Source organism: Eulemur rufifrons, chromosome 28, assembly GCF_041146395.1.
Source record: "Eulemur rufifrons isolate Redbay chromosome 28, OSU_ERuf_1, whole genome shotgun sequence".
Classification (NCBI taxonomy): Eukaryota; Metazoa; Chordata; class Mammalia; order Primates; family Lemuridae; genus Eulemur; species Eulemur rufifrons.
This window is the reverse complement of record NC_091010.1, coordinates 42,157,055-42,170,594: the sequence shown is the minus strand read 5'-3', so window position 1 is coordinate 42,170,594 and position 13,540 is coordinate 42,157,055. Positions and strand designations below refer to the sequence as shown.

The 13,540-nt window shown below is 34.8% G+C and overlaps 2 protein-coding genes across 2 annotated transcripts in view; one reads left to right on the top strand and one right to left on the bottom strand.

Moving 5' to 3' along the window:
- The window catches only part of LOC138376265 (protein FRA10AC1), a 36,255-nt gene extending 28,817 nt beyond the window's left edge, over positions 1 to 7,438 (top strand). Inside the window, exons 14-15 of the mRNA XM_069460409.1 lie at positions 5,068 to 5,146; positions 7,337 to 7,438. Coding sequence (XP_069316510.1) covers positions 5,068 to 5,146; positions 7,337 to 7,379 — 122 coding nt within the window. The 3' untranslated portion in view covers positions 7,380 to 7,438. The remainder of the gene's footprint in view (positions 1 to 5,067; positions 5,147 to 7,336) is intronic.
- A 3,140-nt stretch (positions 7,439 to 10,578) lies between these two features.
- Positions 10,579 to 13,540, bottom strand: part of PDE6C (phosphodiesterase 6C) — a 45,668-nt gene continuing 42,706 nt past the window's right edge. Inside the window, exon 22 of the mRNA XM_069460348.1 lies at positions 10,579 to 11,238. Within this exon, the coding sequence (XP_069316449.1) occupies positions 11,177 to 11,238 (62 nt within the window). The 3' untranslated portion in view covers positions 10,579 to 11,176. The remainder of the gene's footprint in view (positions 11,239 to 13,540) is intronic.

The following is a 13,540-nucleotide window of genomic DNA, read 5'->3' as shown; positions in this document are numbered from 1 at the left end:
GGCACATTCTTTCTCCCTGTGTGAATTCTAATTTATCAGGAACTCCTTTCCTAAATTAGGTACAGTCTACTGATGGTTTTTAGAACATAGCCAGGCATAAGTTTGATGGACTGATGTTATCTCAGGGTGAAATAGTAGATATATTTACTACTGTAAGTGTATACTATAGTATACACTTTTATACTGAAATAAAAGTGTACACAGGCTAAAGTGGAAAAGTTTATTTTACTTTTTGTCATTTCCAACAATGAGAGGTGTGGGTGCTTATTTAATGTAGGAAAAAAATATTCCCCCTTTTCAGTTCTAGTTTTTCATTATTAAAAAATCTTGGCTGGGCGCAGTGGCTCACGCCTGTAATCCTAGCACTCTGGGAGGCCAAGGTGGGTGGATCGTTTGAGCTCAGGAGTTCGAGACCAGCCTGAGCCCTGAGCAAGACCCCGTCTCTACTAAAAATAGAAAGAAACTAGCTGGACAACTAAAAAGATATATAGAAGTAATAAGCAGGGCATGGTGGTGCATGTCTGTAGTCCCAGCTACTCAGGAGGCTGAGGCAGGAGGATTGCTTGAGCCCAGGAGTTTGAGGTTGCTGTGAGCTAGGCTGACACCACGGCACTCTAGCCTGGGCAACAGAGTGAGACTCTGTCTCAAAAAAAAAAAAAATCTTTTGGGGGTAAGTCTTGACTCACTGATTTATATTCATTCTTTTATTTCCTCTTCCCTCCTTCCTTCTCCCTCTCACTGTCCTTCTCCCAGCCCTCTGAATCATCCCCCACCTTCTAGAAATAGCTCTAACTCTCCTCTTTTACCTCTCCTCAGCTAGGTCAAACTTTCAGTAGTTGGAGTAGGGTGAATACTGTACCCAATCTGAAGAACCCCTAGCTTAGTTTGGCCCTTGAAGAAACAAATTATCCACCTCAAGGTGACCTGCTGTCTGTTTGACAACTAGGCCGTTTACCATAGCAAGCAGGAGGCGTGTACAGTGTTATGATATGCCAACCCCAGATACCCTCTCAGATGGTTAGTCATCTGTTTTAGATGGTCTTGGCAATTTCAGAACTCACATTTCACTATTTCTGTCTTTTATTTCCATTTGAGTAATATCCACTTACCTTCTTAACTGATTTAACATATAGATTATTAAAACCAAATCCATAGAGAAAAACTCAATTTCTATGGGGAAAAAGCATTCTGACTTGCATTTGTTGATGTGTCTACTCTGTTGTCTGCAATGGCAAGTGCTTTAGGTATGTTACCTCATTTAATCTTAATAATGGGCATATAATATTTCCATTTTGTAGATGAGAAAACCAAGATCTAGAGAATTTTTTTAAATGAAGAAACTCAATTTTTAAAATTGTATATATTTAAGATGTACAACTTTATGATTTGCTACCTTCTTAGCAAATTTTAAGTATACAGTACAGTATTGTTACCTGTAGTCAACATGCTATACATTAGATGTTCTGAGAACCAGAGAATTTAAGTAAAGATTCCAAGGTCAAATAGTTAATGGCAGAGCTAGGAGTAAATATAAGTTTATAATTCCAAATTCTATGCCATTTTACCTAGTATCATCAATAACTGTCAGTGAATCAAATGTAAGTCTATGCCTTATGCCCAAATTTTGGCAAATGTATTATACAGATCCGTATTAAATGATTTGATCCATGTCTCACTTCTGTCTGTAAAATGCGTATAATAATTTGTTGAATTACTATCAGAATCCAATGAGAAAAATACAAGTAAGGTATGTGCCGGACACAGAGTAAGTCCTTGATAACCTGTAGCTGTTATTGTGATGTCAGAGAAAAGAAAAATAACAGACATTATACGATTCTGCATTTGTTCTCTAGAATTGATCACATCAAAAGTGAAGTCTGTAAAAATCTGACTTGTTCATTTGTTATGAATATTGGAGACATTGCCATTTCTTTAGGAGGGCAAATTATTAGATATCATATAATATCCACAAAAACCAAGAAGGTAGACTGTTTTCATTATTCAAAGCATATAGGGAAAATTGTGTGCAGTTTTAGGCACCACACTCAAAAGGGAACGTTGAAAACTTGAAGCAGGTCAAAAAGAGAACAACCACGGTGTTGAGAGAACTTGCAATATGTGGTAGGAAAAATGTTGGAGGAACTGCAGATGTTTAGCTTGGAGAAAAGTGACAGGATAGGAGGGAAGAAGTGAGGAGGTGGACCTGGAAACTGCTATATGTATATTTACAAGGCTGCTACTATGTAGGAGACTTATTTTTGGTGACTCTGGTTGGCAGAACTAAAATCTACGGATAAAATTGTCTGATGACAGATTTTTGCCTCAATTAAAGGAAAAACTTGTCACTTAGAACTGTCTCAGAAAACAATGGAGGAATGGACTACCTCAGGAAATAGTGAGTGTTCAAGCATAGATTGGATGGCCATTTGTTGTTGGAGGTGTTGCAGTGAAAGATTCATTCATTGGATAAGGGTTGGAATAAATGACTTCCAGGTTCCTGTTCAACTCGAAGAGTCAGTGACTTAAATTTTGATCCCCGTTTGCCAATATTTACTGCATAGATTTGATACTTACGCTCTAAGAGCATCCTTTTGTATTGCCCATTCCACTTGTTATTTCCTTAGCAATACCCCTCCCACCTCTGGCAGGTTATAACAGTTATTTGTAGTGGCTTTCACCCTCAGGGAACCAAGATACTATAGATTCGTAGGGTTTAAGGGACTTTAAAGGTCATTAGTCCAGTCTTGTAACTTGATTTTCTAAGGACATTTGGCCACTTTTTTAGCGGCTACTCTTTCAAAGAGAGTTATTTTATAATGTTATTCTGAACTTTTTTTTTTTTAATAAAATTGGTATTAGAAAACTAATGTAGGAAAGCTGCCATGTCGGAAGTACTCTAGGGAGGGAGCAAGGGAACAACAGGTGGTTGTAAGACCTTTTGAAATTAGCTGCCTGCTTTTAAAGGCCATTTAGGTTTTGTTCTCCGACATCATTAACAGAGTAACACCATAATAATAACTTTATTAGGCCTAATTAGTTTTTATGTTCTTTCTTTATTTCGTGTTAGTGAGTTTTCATAAAAATAAGGATAGAGAAGGCTGGGCGTGGTGGCTCACGCCTGTAATCCTAGCACTTTGGGAGGCTGAGGCGGGAGGATTGTTTGAGCTCAGGAGTTCGAGACCAGCCTGAGCAAGAGTGAGACCCCCGTCTCTACTAAAAATAGAAAGAAATTAGCAGGACAACTAAAAATATATAGAAAAAAAATTAGCTGGGCATGGTGGCACATGCCTGTCATCCAGCTACTCAGGAGGCTGAGGCAGAAGGATTGCTTGAGCCCAGGAGTTTGAAGTTGCTATGAGCTAGGCTGATGCCACGGCACTCTAGCCCAGGCAACAAAGTGAGACTCTGTCTCAAAAAAAAAAAATAATAATAATAATAATAAGGATAGAGGACTTTTTATTCTTTTTTCTCACATTATTAATTTGGGATACTGGCAGTTCTAGTGATGGCTGTCATTGAGCAGGAATCTTGTTCCCAAGACTTCATAATTTTATCATCATTTGTATGTAGATCATTAAAAATACAAAACACCCTTCCCCCCCTTTTTTTGTCATTTTTGTTAGAATTGGTGCCAGAATAGATTCAGTTAGGACCAAAGTTCAGACATACATGTTGATTCAAGGATCAAAGTCCAACAGATAAAAGGCTAGAACCACTGTGGCGAATCAATGCTGTTTTATTTTTGTGTTGTGTTTAACTAAGGGACATTCTGTATTGACAGGCCACATTTGGGTCAGTTCTTTTTGAGATTAGGTTACTATAGGAAAGGAATTGTTTGCTAATGTAATTATTACTTCTTTGTGGAATATAGTGTTATTGCCTGGTAATACATTTTTCAGTATTTAATAATTTTTAGTTGACTAATATAAGGTGATTCATTTGAAACATGTCTGTTTTATTATGTTTTCATAATGAAAGTATCTTTATTGTTTTTACTGTTTTTGAAGGTAACATATGGTCATTATTTAAAATACAAACAACTTGGAAATTGGTTAGTTCTTACAAATTTATAATACATATATAAATTTATATGTATGTATATAACATATATATAATTTTTTAACATAAATCAGATTATACTATGCATACTTTCTGTAGCTTTTTAAAATTTGATATAGATACACTAAGATTTTTTAAACAGCTGTATAGTATTTATTTAGCCAATCCTTAATCCCTAATTGGTGGCGATTAGGATGTTTTCTTTTGTTATTGTTGTTATACAGTGTGCATCTTTGTGCCTATAAATCTGAGGTGCTTTTTTATCATAATAATCAAATTCCTAAAAGCAGCATTGCTGGTCAAAGGATATTTGTTTTAAACTGATCTATAATATATTGCCAGATCTTCCTCAAGGAAACGGTTTACAGAATTTTTATTTCCAACATATTTTTGAGAATGCCTGTTTTTTCACTGTAACAAGCTTCTTTCAATTAAGTAATCAACATTAATTTTAAAAAAAAACTCTGACATTTTTTAAATTATTTACCTAGCTGGTCTTACTGGCTCAGTTCTTGAGGTATTGATCCTAATGTAAATATGTTCTCTATAAAAATCTTAACTTGCATATCTTTTGTATAACCAAGAAAAAGAAGAAACTAAATCAAAGACATTTATATTGTAACAGAGAATTCCCTTATAAAGAATTAATATTGGAATTGCTGCTTTAACTCAGTGTAACTTAGAGGAGTTTTTCATGAGACTTATAAGGGAGAATTCCCTTATAAAGGGTTAATACTAGAATTGCTACTTTAACTCAGTATTACTTAGAGGAGTTTTTCATGAGACTTTAAATCCTTGGCCTTTTTGCTGAGACTCTTTGGTATCTCCTAGCTTATTTATTTATTTTTTAAAAGAATTTGTTGTATCTGGGAGAGTGAGTTAAATTTCTAGGGAGCCATACAAGTTGAAGCTAAATTGCAGTTAAATTAGTTTAATTGTATTGGTGAGTAGTTCAAAATGTATTTTAAATATAATACACTTTTAAAAACATCTCTTTTAAATGAATAGGAAACTCTGATGAGGAAGAAAGTGCTTCAGAATCTGAACTTTGGAAGGGTCCACTACCAGAGACAGATGAAAAATCACAGTAAGTACTGATATTAATAGATAATACATACCTTTAAATCAGTTTAGGAAGTTATAACCACAGCCATTCTTAATAACAGCTGAAAAACTTTAACATCATGAAGGTCTGTTAAATGCCAAGTGCTACCTAGTCTGGTGAAGATTAAAGTTTATTCCCAGCCATTGTTTGTGGTCATAAACAGCCAACGTGTCCAACTTCCTCCTGGCAAATAAAGCTTTCATCAGCTCACCTTAACAGATGACCCTCTGGTCCTTGCTTGGATTTCTTCAGAGAGGGCTGTTTACTATCTTCCAGAGTCGCCTGTTCCATGATACTGTGATTCTCGTAAACCCACACAGAGGGGCCCCTTGATGATTTATGCAGGTTTAAAAGTCTACCTGCAACACCCACCTAACACACAAAAGGACAGATAGCTCAGAGCACTTATTGTTCTCTGCTATGGGTTGGAAAAGGAAGCACTGTCTGGGTATGGGTTGGAATGCTATCAGCTCTTGTCATATACTAGAATGTTCACCACTTGAATTTCTCTGTTAAAAGTGGATAATATAATGCCCCATAGAGTTTATTGTGAAGATTAAATAAATTAAAGAAGGTAAAGCACCTGGTGTAATACCTACAAATATAGAAGTGCTCAATAAATTTTAGTCCCATTTTGTTGGTCCCTAGGCATAATGGTTCATAATAGAAATAGACCTGTTGAATCAATTATAATTCATTAATTTAAACTGATTATAAAACATTTCATTATATGATTACAGTATAATAGAATTCAGGTATGTTGGAAAGAGGTGTGTTGTTTTTTTTTTTTTGTAAGCAAGATTACTTTTTCTCTTTTTCTGTAACTTGAATCTTTTGTTCCAGCCCAATAAAGAATTCGCAAAAGTGTTACTATTATAGATCAGACCATAAAAAAGCTACTGCTGTAAACAAAATATTACTGTCCAATTAAAACTACTAACTAAATTTCCTGATCGTTTATTGAGCACTTCACCTTGAAGAGCTTTATAGCTGAAAATGACAAAACAGGTCATAGAGTCAACTCACTTTCTTAGGCAATAAAGATACTTGAGCAAATCCTATGAAGGCTTTCATGATACACAACTCTGTAAGTATTCAACTTTTGTGACATTGATCAATACTGAGCATCCTAGTTCATACAGAGGTTCAAACAATTTCATATATGTAAGTTCTCATGCTAGGAAAAAGAAACAGTAGCAGGGGGAATCCCAAATTACAGATAATTCCTTAATCAACTTTATTTGATTCTGTAATTAATTTTTTCCTTAAATTTGAATATGGTTGTGATGGCTTTATGCAGTCTCGATTATTTAAAACCAAATGATGGAGTCCTTTTGTGAATATCTGACCTTAAATAACATTTCCTAAAGAGACTGGTCGGCCAGTTTTTACTATCCTCCTTGATTCCCTGTTCCCAGAAGGAAGAAAAGCAATTGCATTCATTTAATTCTCACAATAACTCTATGAGGGAATGTAATTATCTTCATTTTACAGACAAGGAAATGGAGTTCAGAGAAGTTAAGTAACTTGTTCACACAGCTAATAGTAATGACAGAGCTGGGACTTAGCACTGTGTCATTTGAAAGCCTGTACTATTTCCACTGTATCACTCTGATTCCTAGCCCTAACATTTATTTAGTACTTCACAATTTTCATAGTATTTTGATATGTTATGACTATCTCTTTTCAAAGAGTTCCATTCTTTGTTTTAGATATAATCTTTACTGCTGTAAATACATAGTATGTTTTCTATTTCAGAGTAATAAAAAACTGCAGCCTAAGCATATTTTCCCTTAAAAATAGTTTCTTTTTCATTTATTTCTTGAGCAGACTGTAGTTTGAAATGAGAATGATAGAAGGTATAATGTAAACCAAAAAAGTAGAGAAAAACAGTGATATCTCACAAAGTACTTCAAAGCAAAATGTTAGGTAATACATTTAGGGAGAGGTGCCAACATGTGAAGTATTTTAATTTTAATCAATTTGGGAATAGTTATAATTATTCTAGAAACTAAAATTATTTGATGGCTGAATCATGGGAATATATTGATATATAGAGAAATCAGTCAATATGTTGAATTAAAGTATTTTACTAATCTCATATAATGTGTCACCACGTAATTTTTTTACTCTGGATTTTTATTCAATATGTATACTGTTTCTTTTCAATAGGGAAGAAGAATTTGATGAGTATTTTCAGGATTTGTTTCTGTGAGATGGAAGAGAGAAGTTGACATTCCTTAATGTAAAAGTACATTTTGAAACTTCATTAAAATTTTGTCTACAACCTGCAGCTTGAGTGGTTTGTCTTTGGAAATAAAAATCCTGATACTCTCAGGATGTCTGGTACGTTGAAGTTCGTTAGTTCTATCAGAGACATTTTTCCCTGTCCTTTATATATCTTTTTGATTGCTTTTCTATAACTCTGTTTCTTCTGTAGCTCCCAGAAGATGGAACTTGTACTCTTTACAGAGATTTCATTGTTCCTGCATATTTAGGGGATATTTTTTTAATGATTCATATTTATGTTCCCTTGCCTCAATTATTTTAAATTATTAGGATTATTGGGGTCTCACAAAAATAAGGTAAATTAAGTATGTCTTTAACCTCTTTCCTTCCCTTTGATACACTGGCATCCTTCTTTTAAGTACCTACTTTCCCATTACCACTGATTTCAGGATGCTTTTTGGGTTTTTTTGCTTGCTTTTCTCTTGCTATCTTCTCAGCTACCACTTAACAGAGTTCCTTATAAACAAATTTGACTTCCAGGTCCATGGATAATTTACTATTAGGTAAATTGTTACCACGGGGAGCCAGTGAGATTCCAGTAATCTAAAACAGTACATGTGTTCACAACATTGACTCCCCAACCGAGATTATGCAATATGATAATTTAACTGAATAATACTATATGCATATAGCTTATCTCAGATACCATCATACAAATATGGATACACTTGTATGCAGGGGTATATTCTAAAGTGTAACTTCTTAACTTAGGGTCCATACTCTCAAGGGTCCATGGATGTGCTTCAGGCGATCCAAGCTCTTCTAGAATCTATGTGTAAACTTCTGTGTCTGGTTTTTTTGGTGGAAAGGTCCATAAGTTTCAAATTTTCAAAAATAAAATTTTCAAAAGAATGTATTGATTTTTCTAAAAAGAGGTAAAGGCCCACTTTTATAAGGAGCAAATGGATAAAGGAGAAGGTGCTTGACTTGGTGAATAAAAAAGGACACGTAGAAAATGATCAAACATACCAATTATTTTATTGAAGATAACACTATTTTAAATAACATTTAAACATGGAGTGATTGGCATTAAAAACTGCAAAATAAATAATTTGGTGTCTTATTTTTAAATGGTTAGTATCAGAGATTTTTGCTTTTATTAACCAGTTGTTATTCATTAATTCCACAAATATTTGTCAGGCTTCTGTTACGTGTGAGGCACTGTGCTGGGCACTGCTGTAAAGGAACTATCTAGGAAATAATTATGCAATCTTTTCTGAACCTCATTCAGAAAACAGTAAATCAGTGTAGGGTTTATTAATGTTGAACTTTGTTTGATAGTCCCCTCATTTCTGGAAGAAATTGTGTTTTTTCATCTTACTACTATTTATAGTGAATATAAAAGGATCTTGATTTCTGAGGAAAAAGTGTTTAAAGTGAAGTGTCCAGTAGCAAAATTGACAGTAGTATCTTATGATAAAAATATATTAATAGTTTAATGGTCATCAGAAAGGCAAATTTCTGCAAAATTAAATGATAACTAGGAAGAATATCTAAAGATCCTTTAAAAATAGATGCATATATTTGGTATTACAAGTATGGTTTATAACATCAAGCTCATGTATAAATGTCAGTCATTATATAAAATCATAACAATCCATTCATATACAGTGGCAGATAATGAGAGTCATATTTTTAAGGAGTCTTTGTAAAGACTTCTAAGATGATGAGTTTAAAAATTAATTTTCCTACATTCCTATCACAGACTTTGCTGGAGTGTAGTCAATTGGTCTGGGGGTTTGAAGTTATGCTTTCTTATACTTGGCTCTTAGGCAAAGTATATTTGCCTGTATATTTGGCAGACCTTCAGTGGTGGGACGTCTCTACTCTAAATTCAATTCCTGATGACTGAGGAGGGGAAGTTGTTTGAGCTGACTGATATTTTGGGGTCCAGAATTAGTAGTGATCCTAAATGTGGAGTTTCAAAATTATTTTAAGCAATGGAAATGAGTGCATGCATCACTTACCAAAGGTGATGACTTTAATAACACTCGTTTGAGTATATATATGTGACATTCAGTCATTCTTTATTTATACCTATTTGTGATAACATTTATTCAAAATATTCATTCATATTTACTGAGTGCCTACCTTGTGCCAGGTACTACTCTAGGTGCCAAGATAGAGCTGTGAACAAAACAGACAAGACAAAAATCCTTCCTTATGAACTTTACGTTCTGAGAGAAGCAATCTTATGATTCCGAGTACTTCACTTGTAAAAATATAACAAATGGTGATTTATTTCTTGGCTGCTTGAAGCTGAACATTCTCTATTATAAAACATTTGAGGTTCATAGGTCTTTGATACAATTCATTGTAATTTACATATCTTTTGACAAAAGAACCTATGGCAATATATATAGTATAACTATTATTCTGTTTTCTAAATTTGTCCATAACTATAGATAAGGAAGAAATCTTAAATTTCTCCGATATCCAGACAGACATATACCATGTAGTGGAAATAGTTGATTGTCCTTAGTTTCTCTTGACAATTCAATATTTAGAAGCTTGGTAGATAGTTCTATTAATCATTTTTAAACAGTGATCTCAGTTGAACTCATTCCAAACTGCTTTTGATAATGAAGTTGTTGTATAATCAAATCACATACTTCTTTATGATGCATAATATTTATTAGCTGATTTAACTTGCATTAGGGTTGTCCAGTTAGTGTCTCATAAATTGGTCATTCTTTCAATGAGAAGAATAATTCTGAACATTAAAAAAAATTCTTAGTTACATGTAAAATGATTGATTTCAGACTTTGAAGAGGGAGCACAAGACAAAGACATAGTTTTAATAAACTGTCAAAAAATGGTATGGTCTTCATTAATCCATTATCAAGGATAAAAAGTAGAGGAAAAAGATAAGCATTTCAGATGGGATAGCATTTGACATCCTTTTCTCTTTGTTTTCTTATACTGTATTTATATACATTATACATTCTGTACTGTGTTTACTCTTACAGTAAGACATGTTGATGAGAGATTTTTAGTTCTGGAAGTGGTTTGAGGTATGAATCACAGGTATAAATGTTACGGGCCATATTGTGCACACACACCCCCCCACGCAGTGCACGTGTTGAAGTCCCGATCCCCAGTACCTCAGAATGTGAATGTATTTGAGAGAAGGCCGTTAAGTACTTGATTAAGATTAAAAAGAGGTCACATGGGTGGACTCTTATCCAATACTGGTGTCCTTATAAGAAAAAGAGATTAGAACACAGACACACACACAGGGAAGACCCCATGTGATGACACAGGGAGAGGATAGGATGCCTTTCTACAAACCAAGGAGAGAGGCCTCGCAAGAAACCAACCCTGCTAACTTCTTGATCTTGAACTTCTAGCCTCCAGAATTGTGAGAAAATGAATTTATGTTAGTTAAGCCATCCAGTTTGTGGTACTTTATTATGGCAGCCTTAACAAATAAATACAATTAATAACTTTTTAAAAAGAATTTGTGAGTAGTTTCAGGATTACATTTTTTTAAATTAAGTTAGCACCAAAAATGTACCTATTTTTGTCTTATTTTGTATTTTGTTGAACTTTATTTTGCCTTCATGGTTTTCAGTCTAGCAATATATATTTTCTTGATAGTCACAGGGTAGTTTTTCTGAAGATCCTCTTACTGTTAACTTGATGATTTGCTGTTCTTTTGAATGTTTTCTGGTTTTCTTCAAAAGTACAATGACATTTGAAATTTATACCAGTTGGATTATATTACAACATTAAACATGTTTTGGACTTTTTGTCATCACCACCACCTCCTGTGTCTTCAGCAGCTACTAAAATCAAGAAAAGCAATGTTATTACAAGTCAGTGGATATATAGTGTTCTTATTCTAACACTCCCATGATGTTAGTGTCAACTTTGTAGCCTAATTAGTAATTTTAACCTATATAAATACTAAGAGTTTGATCATTTTAAAACTTGAATTCATATTCAAAATGGGTCCATTTAAACAATAGATAAATGGTTAGCCAATTAACATCTCAGTTTCTGAGACTATACAATCTGGGAATCTGAACTTGATACACAAAGCTTGATGTCTGGGAATATAAAATAATGTTTTTAGTCCACAACAAATTTTCCATGTAGTAGGAAAAAAATTGAGAAGTAAATTTTTATGCAAATAAAGTATAGAAGATCCAAATCCAATATACTGGATCCCAAAAGGCAATATCAGGAGCCACATAAAGGACTTAATAATCTCTTCATCATAAAATTGAGATAAATGTTAAATTTAATAATACTAAGAAATACTCTTGCTTTTCACTTGCTCAGTAAAATTCACTGATTAATATCTTTCTGAAATGCAAATTAGATCTTACACTTCCCTGTTTCAATCCTTCCCTGACTTTGAAAGGCTGAAATCCTTAGCTAGGCCGTCAAGGCAATGCGCTGACAGCTGCCTATACTTCATCTAGTACTTTGCCCTCCTTACACTCCAGATTCCAGCTACACCAGCTTTTAAATTCTTCAATTGTACCAAGCTCATTTACACTTCAAGCCTTTGTCCATATCTGTCCTTTCCCTTTTTCCCCCACCCCTCTTCCTTTCTGTTCTTAGCCAACGCTTACTGTCTGAAGACTTTAGCATAAAGCATCCCTCTTCAGAAAAGCCTTCCCCATGCCCCACATACACACCTGTGTTTTCTCTGAAGCTCACAGGTAGATCATCAATTGTGTATTGATTATTTATTTAGTTTTATATATATATTTATTTATTTATTTATTTTTTGAGGCAGAGTCTCGCTCTGATGCCCAGGCAGGAGTGCAATGGCCTGATTGCAGATCACTGCAGCCTCAAGCTCCTGGGCTTAAGCGATCCTCTTGCCTCAGCCTCCTGAGCAGCTGGGACTATAGACGCACACCACCATGCCCAGTTAACTTTTTAAATTTATTTTGTAGAGATGGGGGTCTGGCTATTTTGCCCCGGCTAGTCTCGAACTCCTGGCCTCAATCTTCCTGCCTTGGCCTCCCAGAGTGCTAAGATTATAGGCAGGAGCCCACACACCTGACTGATATTGATGGTTTAATGTCTATCTCCCCCCACCAGATGGTAAGTTCCTCACCATAAGGATTCCATCTTGCCCCATGGCCTGCCTATCTCAGGCCCTTGTACAGAATAGATACCCAATAAATACATAAATGAATGGATTCAAGGAGTCAGACACTCCTGTTTTTATTCTGTTGAAGAACATCCTTAACTGTTAAGAAAAATACTTTCCCCCCCTATGAATCGTTCAAAATACCACTAAATACAATAGAACTATCTAAAAGGAATGTATCATCTTTCAAAGCCTCTCCACGGAGATGATTTTTGTTAAACAATAACAGTTCTTTACAAAACCTTTAGATCCCAAACTTTCAAGACAGAAATTAGCATTCCACTTTCAAGGTGACGTTTGGGTCATTAAATGAACTAATAATTGATCCTGAGCATTTGAACAGAGGCTTTCTGAAAACAATGTTAAACCTCATAGAGTGACTTTAGAAGTAGAAATTTCATGCCAGAAAAATTAGCACCAGGTGGAGGCATCTGGGAGACAGGAAAACAGATCTTGGAGTATCCTTAAGTCACCCCATTCAGCTGTCCAGCTTTACCTTACATGTAGGGCTTCCTTAAGTTGAAGATCTGTAAAACCTCCTCGTTATACAAACAAGAATATTAAGCTTAGAGTGTTTAATCAAGTTGCCCAAAGTCTCAACAGCTGATGCATGATGTCGGGACTAAAACTGTTTTCTCACCTAACCCTGACCCCACAGATTCTGTGGTTTTCATATTATCCCTAAAATACTCAGTGTTCTTCACAAGTGCCCCCGGAGCCAATTTCTAGAGGAAAGAAGAAACCTAGCTCCAACCTCTACTTCAACTGGACCCCTCAATTCTATCTGGAGTGATACATAAGATCTTGTTTTGGGGGAAAAAAATGAAAACCAGTAGTCAACTTCTTGTAAACCAGTCTGCACCAGTAGAGCGGGTTTCCTATTTGCATTAACTCTTTATGCTTCTGCCATGTGACATTAAGTTCAGCCTGACTTCCAGCTACTTTACAGGGAGCAAAAACAGATTCCATCTAAC